The 13,095-nt window shown below is 40.1% G+C and overlaps 1 protein-coding gene across 1 annotated transcript in view; it reads right to left on the reverse strand.

The window, feature by feature from the left end:
* Window positions 1-12,002, reverse strand: part of si:ch73-211e3.1 (mastermind-like domain-containing protein 1) — a 64,396-nt gene extending 52,394 nt beyond the window's left edge. Inside the window, exon 1 of the mRNA XM_027134400.2 lies at window positions 11,674-12,002. Within this exon, the coding sequence (XP_026990201.2) occupies window positions 11,674-11,721 (48 nt within the window). The 5' untranslated portion in view covers window positions 11,722-12,002. The remainder of the gene's footprint in view (window positions 1-11,673) is intronic.
* Between the last annotated feature and the right edge of the window lie 1,093 nt (window positions 12,003-13,095).

Consider the following 13,095-nt stretch of genomic DNA (forward strand, 5'->3'; position numbering starts at 1 on the left):
TTTGTACGGATTGCATGGTCTTAAGTCTCTAGTCACTAGAGAAAACCTGTGAATGTTTTGTATTCACTAAATAGTCTCTGTGTGTTTTTATATTCGCTTTAATTGGCTGATTTGTCTACTGTGTTATCTAAGCTGCTTGTCATAAGTGAAGTTGTACCAGAAAACCACCGGCCTTCGTCCAGAGGTGAATAAATTACTACCTCAGGCAACTGGTGAAGCAGATTGTGTGTCCAGGCAAGGAGTTTTTTATTCACAGTTGCCAAACGGCTGCTGATTTAATGGCAACTAGTGTTATTTTTTTTCTATAATGTCACTTATCACTCATTCATCACTGAAAGAAAAACTAATTCCTAAAGACTTTTGCTAAAAAAATAAAAAAAAAACACTGAAAAAGTGATATGTTTAAACATAATATGCAAATTGGTCCATATATTTCTCAATTCTGGCATCCACCCTGACGCTGTGATGAACGTCAGTCAGTTTTAGCAAAATGTAACTTTATTTATGAAACATCATCTGCACGATTGCCATTTCTTTAGAAAAACATATGAAGGTTTCTCTTCCAACTTTGGCTCCAAATTTGGCAACAGCGTCATGTGTGATGTCCTTGCCATGTTTCCTCTTAAAGTTCATCGCAACCTAGGGACAGCTAATATGTTATTCTTTTGACAAAGCATTCTTATAATCTATCTATCTATAATATTAACTAAGTTGAAAGTATTATAGTATCTAAAAAAATTGCAGAGACTTTTTACTGTTTAACATGTAAATCAAATTTAACTTTATTTCACACTTAGATTGTTTTAAACTTCTTGTTGTATGTGATGAGTAAACAGCATAGCTCATAGCCAAAAAAGTTAGATAAAAACTTTTAAAGACTTTTAGGTCAAAGGCACAAACATGATGCTACATAAGCATGGACATTATCAGGACAGGATTTTAAAAACATGGCTATATAAAGTCAGCCTCTCTCAGGGATTCAGGTCCTAAGGGTTAGTTTATTCAAGCTGCACATAATTCGTTTGCTATATATTTTTAGTTAAATTGTTAATTGACTTTTCAACTAGTTAACTTGGGCAAGCATGACAGGAAAACATGTTATTACTTTACAAAAATAAAACCAAGAGTTTTGCCCAGTAAAACATGTTATGACTTTATTTATTTGTCCACTTTAAAATCTTTAAAAACTCCTTCAATTGAACGTTCAAGTTTCTTTTACTAGCACACAACAGCAGTGGTACGTAGGGTCGGACCAGCTCAAAAATCGATAACGATCAACAAAATAACAACAAAGTGTAACAGGTGAACTCCAAGTGAAACATGGTGTACAAGGACTGTAGTGAGTAAGATAGGGTGAATTTTGTAGATGTTTGCAGGAGACTGTGCAAATGTTAAAACAGTGCGATTAAACTGTAACCAGGAGCAGCAGAAGTGACTGAAGTAGGTGTGTTACAGTAATGACAATACATTAACGTGTGTTAAGGAGTGCACACAGAATTGAGTCATAAAGTATTGTGTACATAAACATTACAGCAGTTCAAAATGAAAGCAGGAGCATTCAGCAGCCTTGTCAGACTTCAACTTTTCAAAATATGTTTTCTTGTTTCAGACAAAAACTTGTTTCCATCTGCTTTTCTATTTATTTTCTGTGGTCAAAGCCATTTGTGGGCCACTCTCAGCCGAACACCTCCACAGTCAGACAGGAAACAGTGAACATTCCCACAATGTCTTATTTAGACTAGCATGTTAATTCCACATGTTTGTCTCAGCAACAGTCCCATCACAGAGATGTTTCTACCTAGTTACGGCAATGAATCACGGCGACAGGACCAGTCAGTAATTATGGTTATTTATCCGAGAAGCTCCCAAGTCGATGCCTAAATGAAAATGCTATTAGGCCTGGACATCTATTAATCAGTTATAGCAATTACATCGACTCCACCCTTCAAGTGACCTGGGGTCATGATGGGTCAGATGGTCAGTACTCAGCAAACGGTGTCGGATGTGGGAAGGCTGTGCGTGTGCGATTGTAACTAGAGTCAGTCCTAACCGTGTGCACAAAGCACAACATTAGGGCCCTATCAGGTTACTCACAGAGAACCCTGTACCACAATCTGTTCAGTGTGAATGTGCAAACAGACACCCTGTTCTGCTACGCACGATATTACCATAGAGATACTCTAGCTGACCTCACACGAAAAACACGCACAACCACAAGAAAAAACAAACTGCTGTTCCAGAATGAGGGCCAGCATGAGTAAGTGTGTGAATAACTAAGGCAGTGTGAAAACGAGATAGAAATGATAGGGATTATATGCAAAAATAGGAAGGTGGGTGGAAGGAAGGGAGGAACGGAAGAAGGAAGGAAGGAAAGAAGGAAGGAAGGAAGGGAAAGAAGAGAGGAAAGAGAAGAAAGGAACATGTGCACACATATGAAGCTGATGAGTGACTGAGAAACAATGGAAAAGTTCAATAAAAAACATTGCAGTCTGGTGTAACATTAAGTCAGATTGGGGTAAAAACAAAGAACCAAAAAAACATAAGCAAAGCGCTTATGTTGTGAGACAAGGAACCTTCATGGACACACTTTAACTAGAAAACAACATAATTTTTGGCCTCTGATATTGCTATTTATGCTTTACACACACAGGGACACACACACATGTATGCCGTTAATGGATGATATGACGGAACTTGTAGGGTGACCTAGAACACTGCATTTATCCTAGACAACAAGACAACAACGTACAAGTCAAATCTGTAATATTTCCCTAATCCAAGACCATTAACAGAAGGATCTCTCTCTCTCTCTCTCTCTCTCACTCACTCACTCACTCACTCACTCACTCACTCACTCACTCACTCACTCACTCACTCACTCACTCACACACACACACACACACACACACACCCTTCTAGACTACACATTGTATAGTTTTTCATTTCTAACCGAATAAACTTATAGACAAAATGTCTGTCTTTGTGTATGAATAAATAAACACATTCCCCTACCATTTCTGCTAATTAATAATTTACATTCAATTCCATTTGTATCACTCAGAAAGCAGAAGTGGGGAAAAAAAGATCACAACTTGTGAAAAGCTGCCAAGGTTACTACGACAGCTGCTTCTGGGAATCAGTGCATTATGTTGGGGCCAGGAATTCTGGGTAATGCTACTTTGGACCACAGATGAAAGCCGAGTTGTCTCTCGTGTGTGAGTGTGTGCGTGTGTGTGTGTGTGTGTGTGTGTGTGTGTGTGTGTGTGTGTGTGTGTGTGTGTGTGTGTGTGTGTGTGTGTGTGTGTGTACAAATGTGAGTTTGAGTGCTTCAGTAGAATCCACTGTCCTGCAAGTGCCTCTCACACGCAGGTGTTAATCAGATTAAACTCACAGATGACCAGAGAGCTTCTGATGCCTTCTTGATGGCTAGATACTTCTTGGCTCTTCAGCTTTATTAACAAAAATGGTCAAATATTGTGCTAGGATATCAAAAGTGAAAATGAAACCAGTTCATTTCCCTTTCTGAATGTGATGTAAATATTCTCAAATAACTTGTATGACCTTTGCCTTTATAACTTCCTCAAATCCTCTGAGCAGTTTTTGGATCCTCTCAGTTCTCATATTCACCCTGCTCATTTTACTTCACAGCTCCAAACTCTCTCTTAGAAACTGCTCAACTAATATGAAGAAAACAAACAAACACAACTTATTTCTCTTCCTTACGCATGTATGTATGTACATATGTACATACGCACACACACACACACACAGACATGCTTTCACATACCCTGTTAGTGTAATTCTCTCTCTCTCTCTCTCTCTCTCTCTCTCTCTCTCTCTCTCTCACACACACACACACACACACACACACACACACACACACACACACACACACACACACACACACACAAAAGCCATTCTGTATCCCTTTCCCCTTGGTTACACTCAATTTCATCACAATATCTGTCTCCTTCTCACCCAGTGCAAAATTACACAAAGTTCTCGTCTACCTACAGCCTTGCCACCCAATTCGTCTGAATGTGTGTGTGTGTGTGTGTGTGTGTGTGTGTGTGTGTGTGTGTGTGTGTGTGTGTATGATGATGCAAGGTGGAAATCACAACAAAGGTCTGCAGTACATGTTGCATGACAATGATGCAACGCTTCTTCATAGAGGAGGAGAAAGAGAAGGATGTAAAGCTGTGGGATGAGGGGTGGGGGGAGATTCAGAATCTGCATGTGACCCAAATCATAGCAGGGTTTAGTTGATGACTGACAGTTTTACACCGAACAGCACAGGACAGGACAGGAAGGACGTGTCAGTTCCAACAATCTTTAATCACTTCAGTGCAGTTTCATGTTAACAAGCCTACTGTTCTTATATCTCAGCAGAACAAAGATTATCAGCAGCACAGTGTGCACGGTGCACTATGTGTTTATATACACACGCAACTCCAGCATCGGAAGCATTAATGTGTCAGCATTTCTCGGTAATGCTCTATTGCTGCTGATACTTAACATCATTTAGCGTTTCTTACACTACCTTAGATTTAAATATAATTTTTTTTTTCATTTTTTACTACACTATACAGGATAAAACAGTGCTGTTATACATTCTGTAAAAAATATATATATATATATATATATGTGTGTGTGTGTGTGTGTGTGTGTTTGTATGTATTATACATTCCTGCTTTGTGACATTGTCCATTGTTAAAAGCACAAATAAAATTAAACTGAATTAAATATCCAACATTTACATTTGGATAATCTGCCTTTTAATATGTCAATATTATAAAGATGTTCAGCTGCTTCTAAATCCAACCTTATGTGAATCAGCCTTTCACAGGAAGAGAAATCAGAATCATTCTGGTAGAGAAAATTAAAGACCGACTTCCTGTGTGCAGTCTCAAAGACTAACCAAAGATAACAGACTTTTTAAAAGCTAAGAAAAGATCCTATAAGGGGGAAAAAAGTAATCAGGAATGTCACCAGACAAGATCCAGGCTAGAGAAATGTAGATCACGTTCTCACTGCCTAAAGATCCACTCGGTTAAAGCCTCCACTGCAATTAAATGAATCTGTGAAATTAATATGTGGGTGATGTTTCAGACATAGAATGTTCCTTTAGGCAATGAGGCACAGCAGATGTTCAGCTCATATGGCGCTGCGTAGTCGATGGATGATTGGAGGCTAAAGATCAGCAACAAAGGAATAATTCCTGTTTTGATGCCTCTCTACACTAATCTAATCACATCTAATCCACATATAATCACACTGTGCTTCTGTGATGCCACTTTATATTTGTGAAAAAATGAAGAAGAAAAAAAAAAGCCAGCTGTTTTTTATTGGGAGTTGATACAGGTGGATGCACAAAATAGATGAAGCCAGTGTTACTCCCTCCATCTTTTCCCCAGAAGGAAAGTACAAGGTTTCCTGACAACAGATTGATGAAATAGACATGCAAACTGCTGTGTTCGCTGTGCTATCTTTGTTTTCTCTTTTCTCCTACTTATCTAAAGCAAGCTTTAAGAGCTGATAAGCTACCTCCTGAGCAGCTAGTAACAAGACTGGATGCACGCTAAGAGTCAGTAGTAAGGGGTGGGTTTGTGTCCGAGTCAGCACTGAGGATGGGTTCAGTGAGGGATGTCTGCTTCAGTGAGAGTCAGTGAGGGTAGGTTTGATTTAGTTGCACCTCTTTTGGTCCCCGCTTTTTTCTTTCTTTCTTTTTTCGGCATAGTCTTAGAGTCAGGAAAGAAAAACACACAATCTAATATTTGGTATGTGACTCCTGTTTGTTTTTCATCCCTAGGCAACACTGTTATTTCCTGGTGAGGATTGCCTGATAGTCACACTGACGCACTCACATGCGTCCACTCTCTCACTCACTTTCTCTCTCTCTCTCTTTCTCTCTCTCTCACTTTCTCTCTCTCTCTCTCTCAATTGCACATGCGTTCCATCTGATGGAAAGTTGGGTTCACTCTAGAACGATAGCAGGAAAACATGAGTGTCTTGCTCCATAGGTTAATAACCATTTTCGTTTTCCTTTATATTCTCTTTTTCCTTTTCTTCTTGGCCTTCTGTACAATTGAACTGAAACATTTATTTCTAGTCTGCAAAACTGCTTAGGTGCTGTGGCTTTCTGCGTGTGTTGCGAAGAAACTGGGAGAAATGTACAAATGATCTCATGTAATATAGTGTAAAATAGTCAGACAGCTTATCACACATCATTGTGTTTGCTTGTCTACAAACATATACTATGTATTTAGAAAAATGGAAATCCAGGAAGTATATCAGTGTGAAAAAATAACAGGTTTCCAGAGAAACAGGGCAATTTGTACAGAAGTGAAATCAACATGCTTTCCAGATATTAAAAATGGTTGATGATGTAACAGCTGATGTCAAAACATGACTTTTACTCCACGAAGTGAGATTCGGTATCGAATCCTAACATTTGTTCACTTTACAGCTCCCATAAAACTATCAGCAACGTAAACAGCGATGTCATGAACGTAATGACACGGAATTGTCACTGGAAAAAAATAAATCCTTCATTCTCATGGTGCTTAACAAAAGAATCATACAGAAATTGAAATCTGGAAGTGTAGCATCTCGAGAGTGGTAAACATAACACTAGTCAGTGAATCATCAGTCAACTGTGAAAACTTGGAAAGTTTTGTTGTAAATATTTTCCACACAGTCAACTACAAGACATTGTGCCTCCACGGTAGTTTCAGTACTGAATTCCTCAACTGGAAATAGGCCATGTGAGGTTACAAAAATACTTAAGATATCATTTCCTGGCTGTCTTGTGGACGATGAAGTGTGGACGTTCCTTCCTATAGCTTTTGTAACATAAGTATTCAAGGACAAATCACCCTTTTTGTCCCTCTTCCCTGTCGTCTCCCTCCCTTCATCGTGTCCTTACCCCCTGCTATCCCTCCATCTCCCACTCCCAAGCATGCAGCATATGGTTTTCCGCTGTGCATCAGCACTATCTCAGTCTCTTCTTTTCCCGAAGAAGGTGATCTAAAACCGTCACTCAGACTGACAGCGTTAAACTGGAGGATGGAGGAGCGTGGACTATTTTGTTCTGGATGCTCCGTGCTTTGAAGATGTTCGCGCTTTTGATTCGGGTTATGGCGGCTTCTTTGAAAGAAAGTGTCGCATTCCTAACCTCTCGCTGATCTCATGCTTTAAGACCGCCGGCGAGACCAAAGTTTGCGCGCCGCTTTTGTTTTCAATTCCGACGCAACTTTGAGGTGGATCCAAGTGTATGAGCAAAGGCATTAGTACGGCCGCTCTCTCGTTACGGTGGCGGCTGTGCTGCCGGTGTCAGTGAGCTCTGAAAGGGATCTAAGCACAGCACCGCCGAGAACTCCAGCGTGTTTCCCTCTTCAGCTGCAACTTCAAAGCGCTCTGAACTAATTTGGCCGGAGATCAGTTCAAATCGACAAGAGCAGAAAGATCCGGTGCGGGGAAACGTACCGTGGGTGTAGTGTAGGGTGGAGTTCAGCAGAAAACAGACACTACGTTGTATTTAATTGAACTTTCAAACTGGCTTAGTATAGCTTTATATAATAATATTAACAACAACATTGTATATTTGTGTGTGTGTGTGTGTGTGTGTGTGTGTGTGTGTGTGTGTGTGTGTGTGTGTGTGTCCTGCAATGGGCCACCCAGGGCCCCCGTGATTGACTTACGTGACCATGTGCTGGACAAACACTATAGAACATGGATAATAATAATTATAAATCACCCACTCATCTTCAGTTACTGCACACACACAAACACACACACACACACACACACACACACACACACACACACACACACACACACCTCCTAAGAACAAATCAGTACATGTTTTTGGTACGTAGGAGGAAACTGGAGAACCCACGGGAAACCCACACGAACACTACAATAACATTTAAAACTCCTCATAGACACAAACACAAACTGATGCCAACAACAACAATAAAAACTACAACAAAGATAATTAATTATGTTTTTCCTCATCTGCCTTACAAGTGTATTCCCCTTTATAATATATACATCTACGAGTCAGCTTTTCGACTTTTTTTTCAGTAGTTTCTATTCTCTCCCATTATCACTCATTACCTTTTTGAATTCGCAGGCTTTCAGCTGTTTGCATGCTATTGTAGGTCTCAATGGATAAAAGTGTCTGCCAAATAATTAAACATAAATGCAAGGTAGAAACTGCTAAACACCACCTTCAACTCCCTAAAGCCACAGCTAAGCTCAGATAAGCCTGAAAGGTTAATTCATTTACAGCATCCCCAATATACAGTGTTTTACCTACACCACACACCCTTCAGCCCTATTCAGAAAATATTTTGTTAAAATGGAACGAATGTGTAATTACTTCATTTTCCTATTCTGTGATATTTTTTTATTTCTGTATGAAATTGTGCTATTCTGCCTTCCAAAAAAGAATCAGCCCATGATACCTGCTGTTTCTGACAAACTGTCTCTGCTGTCTGATTAATTTAGCACTTAATCTGTGATTTAACAAGCAGATGTTGCTTCCTGTGTTGAAAAAATAAAAATTGACCACTGCTTTTTAAATTGGCTGCATCCAGCTATCACAAAATAATGCATGCTGTAGAAGAGTCACTTGAGATGGTTAGATGCCATAATGACAGCCATAAATATACATCACAAAATCATTCATCTGTGTATATTATACTAATGTACTTTTTTTTGCCTAATTCTCTAAGTGAGAGATAAACAAATGCAATCAGATATATTTCTTCACCATTTTAGAAGAAGAAATGACTGCAGGGAAAGTTACCAGTCATTTTAAGATGACATTAGTGATGCTAGCGATTCATCTTAAATTCTTCCAGACTTAGCCAGTGTATGAGTCTTACCCTCCTTACAACCCCATGCCATCCAACCAAACCTCCATCTAAAAGTGGTTTGGAAGTTTAAGTCACTGTCTGCAAAGAAATGACTTATACTGGAACTTCCAAGCAAACATCAGGCTTTTCTTCCTTTTTTTCTTTTAAGATAAATCTATAACTCTGCTATAATCATAGGCCTATCCCTTATTCCATCAAGCTAATGCCTTACTTCCAGTTCATATATAGCTTTGGTTAACACTCCTAGATTGTGTTTAAATATTAATAGCTTTTCACAGACCCAAAGCCAGTCACAGAACGTCTCTTTAGTGAAACATTTTAGCCAACATGTCCGTAAAATTGCTTAAAATTAGCTTTAAAGTCTTCAAGATCTACCTAACACCACAGAGTTATTATACAAGATGGCTATGAATACATTGGCTTGTGCCTTAAAGGCTGTTGGCAGTTGGTGGCTGTGTTTAATTAGTATTATTAGTTTTTTTTTCACTTATAGCTCCTAGTCAGAGATCTCTTTGGGTGACATATTTTAGCTGAAGTGTTCTAAAAAAAATTGCTTACATAAACTTTTCAGAACAGAAGTACAGGCTACTGCACACAATGGTTAGGAATATTGGCTGGTACCAAATTTGTTACCAATTGTGAGCATTATTAGCATTACATATAATATTCACAACAGATGCTGAAATAGAGTTTCTCATTTTAGTGATCGCTATCATCCATTAGCTAAAATACTCTTTAAAATTGCTTCCATAGGTTTTAAAGTCTAACACAGAACAGATTGTGCAGAATGGTTATGAATATATTGACCTTAAATACTGCCTTTAAACACTGTTGGTCATTCTTGGTGTAGAAACTACTTTTAACATTATTGATATTACAGCTAAAATCTCAAAGGTCAGCTATCACAAACAGGGCAAATTCTTGTCTGTATGACTTTCTGACAAAGCAATTATTCTACCATTTGGAAAAAACGGAGGAATTCCCCTTCAATAACTGCTGCAAGCGTTTTATCGCAGCGGAGACATGCAAAGAGTCATCACCTTAAAAAAACTACTTCTGTCCCTCTGGGGCAATACACACATATAGTATAGTCACAAAAACTACAGGATGTTGGTTTAATGTCTTTGTGGCAGACCAGAGAGTGTGTGTACACACACAGTCTACATCAGAGCTATTCACTGAGGTTAACAACCAGAGAGCTTCATCGGTCATTAAACACCATAAGCAGGGGTGAAGAAGGGTCAGAGACCTTATGAATATTCATATAATAATAATAATAATAATAATAATAATAATAATAATAATAATAATAATAATAATAATACACATTACTATTGAAACACCATCAACAGCCCTTGTTAAAGAAAGCAGACATCCAGCTATTTTAGGGAAAACAAAACACACAACTCAGCTTCTGGTCAAATGTCTCCATTAATCATCTCCGCTAATCACATCCTGTCCAGTCTGTTGCACCACTATGTGCTACAATGACAAGCACCAGGAGTTTCCTTATTTATTTGCACAAATGACAGAAAACAGATTCGAGATATTAAAGAGGAAAGTCTGTAATCTACTGTCACTGTCTATGAAGCTTAAGGGATTTCACATAGTCGTTAGAGAAAGTCCGAATAACAAAGCGATGGAGGCGTTTCCCACATCACGCCTGACGTCAACATTCCTCTTTTGTTAATTGGCTGTGAGATGATTGAGCGACAGACGCAGCACCCACCTCCACCCCTGTTTACACGCACACACGCATACACACGCGCGCTCTCGTACGTTTAACCCATATAAGAACAGCTGGCTTTTTTTGTTTTAGAGATAACGAGATACAAATACTTGTTCTTATGCCTGCGTGTAGCTTCGGTCTCTTTGTATGGCTTTGTTTAATCCCGGACGCGACTGACAGCGATTTGACACGTTTTCGCACAACAGAGCTATTTCTCTTTATCTCGTAACAAATCCAGGGGTTAGTTGGTGCTCGCATTGGTGCTCACAGTGAGATGATTTTCGTACTGACCTCAGTGTCCGTGCGCGCTTTTGTTACCATGCGCGGCCCCGCTGAGCGCCCAGTCCTCCTCCAATAGACCCCATTTTATCCCCACAAACACACCACACAAACACACCACACAAACACACCACACAATCAACCTCTAACGAGCATTAAATTACTGATCCACAACGCGGTTCTGTAGCCGCTCTGACTATGGGACATTCTTTAAGCATCTACATGACAGATCTCATAAGGATCAGGAAGCTGGGTCCTTAGAGAGCCTTTCATTCCACAGCGATGTTAAATAGGCAAACCAAGACGGTGATCACGGCAATAAGGGACTTAATAACGTGTGCTGAAGGTGCGTGAGACGGTGCGGGTTAATCTTTAATGCACCGTTCCAGCCTTATCTAGAGCGCGCGCGCACGCACACGCACACGCACACACACACACACACACACACACACACACACACACACACACACACACAAACACACACACACATTGCCCTGATGTTTTCTCACTTTAAGTTTTCAACCATCATTAACAGCAAAGCTGAACAATCCACTTCACCTCGAAGTTTAATTCCACATCCACTGTGTGTAAAAGGACAAAGTGAACCACAGGGTGAAGTTTAAACACCTTCAATTAGCCTCCTCGGCTGTCATTACTCTCTCTTACTTACACACACACACACACACACACACACACACACACACACACACAAACACAAACACACACAGCACATCAGAAGAAAGCTGGTGCTCAACAAGAGCAATTACAAACTCGTTTACTTACTAATGGGTCCATGCGAGGTGAATCTAGCCGCTGAGAGACCAGGAGCATCTTGGAGCGATGGGATTAAATCCACTTTTGTTTCAATGTGTCAACAATCACAAGAAAAAACATATTAACGATCGAGATCAAAGGAAATGAAGCACTCTGAATTTAGACTAAAATCGGTCGCTTGCTGTCTGCGTGAAAACAAAACTGTGTTGAGTCCAAAACAAAAGCTAATTGAACATTCCGTCCAGGTATCAGACAAGTTCATCAGACTAAACGGCAGCGGCAGACTGGAACAGCTCGAGCGTGTGTAGTCTGTCTCCCTCTCACAGTGCTGCTCTCACCGGCTTCCTGAATCAGGGGCGGAGAAACCGGGGATAGACACGCCCACATATCAAATAGGGGCGGGAAACCGGGGATAGACACGCCCGTATAGTAACAAACGCGAAGAAATCGGGGATAGCCACGCCCACACAGTAAGAGACGCGGAGAATTCGGGGATAGTCACGCCCACACAATAACAAATGCGGAGAAAGAGGGGATAGTCACGCCCACACAGCAACAGAGGCGGGGAAACGGTGCATAACCACGCCCACGCTAGCTACACACATGCTAGAAGTCTCTTAAAGAGACAGGCACTCCATTTCCCCCCCTAGGGGACCTGTTCAGCAGAGATACTGGATATATGAGCTAAGTGAGACAGGGTTTGCTGGCCCTAGTGGTCAAATAGTATACAAATCCATTAATATTTATTTTCAAAAGTAGGACAATGAGACGGCACATCAATGTCATTCATTCATTCATTCATTCATTTTCAATCAGTGACAGGGCTCTGGGATCTCGTGCCTATCCCAGAAACGTGTGAGAGACCAATATAACCATTGGCTGGCATACCAGTCCATCGGTGGGTACCATGCACACACATTGGCACACCCATTTGCGCAAAAGGGCTATTTTCTGTACTTAATCTTAGTCTCTAAACTTAATGTACTGGTGTTTTCAGAAGGAGAAAGGAAACCAGTAAACCTGAAGACGTGGAGAAAACATGCAAACTCCACACAGGCAGTAACCTCGACTCAGGATTCAACCAGAAACCGTGGAACTGTGATGCAGCAATACAAGCTGCTGCGCCACTGTTCTGCCATTCTGTGTGTTTTATTACAGTAATTATATTTTCCAGTGATTGTTTACCTTTGTGTGTAAACAGCAATTAATCAGATTAACAGTGAATGCAAGCCAGAGTCCTTGGCAGGTTGATGTGGCAATCTAGTGGGACAAGACCTAATTTTCTAATTTTTTTTGAAAAGCCTTTGTAAACAAACACCAGTCAATTATCAGGAATTCAACCATATAATTATTTTTCTAATGCCATGTTGGCACTTTTTGAAGTGGCTGAGTTAAAACATTATCTCAGGGTGAAACAACAACAGAAGGAAA

The sequence above is a fragment of the Tachysurus fulvidraco genome, chromosome 1 (genome assembly GCF_022655615.1).
Source record: "Tachysurus fulvidraco isolate hzauxx_2018 chromosome 1, HZAU_PFXX_2.0, whole genome shotgun sequence".
Lineage (NCBI taxonomy): Eukaryota > Metazoa > Chordata > Actinopteri > Siluriformes > Bagridae > Tachysurus > Tachysurus fulvidraco.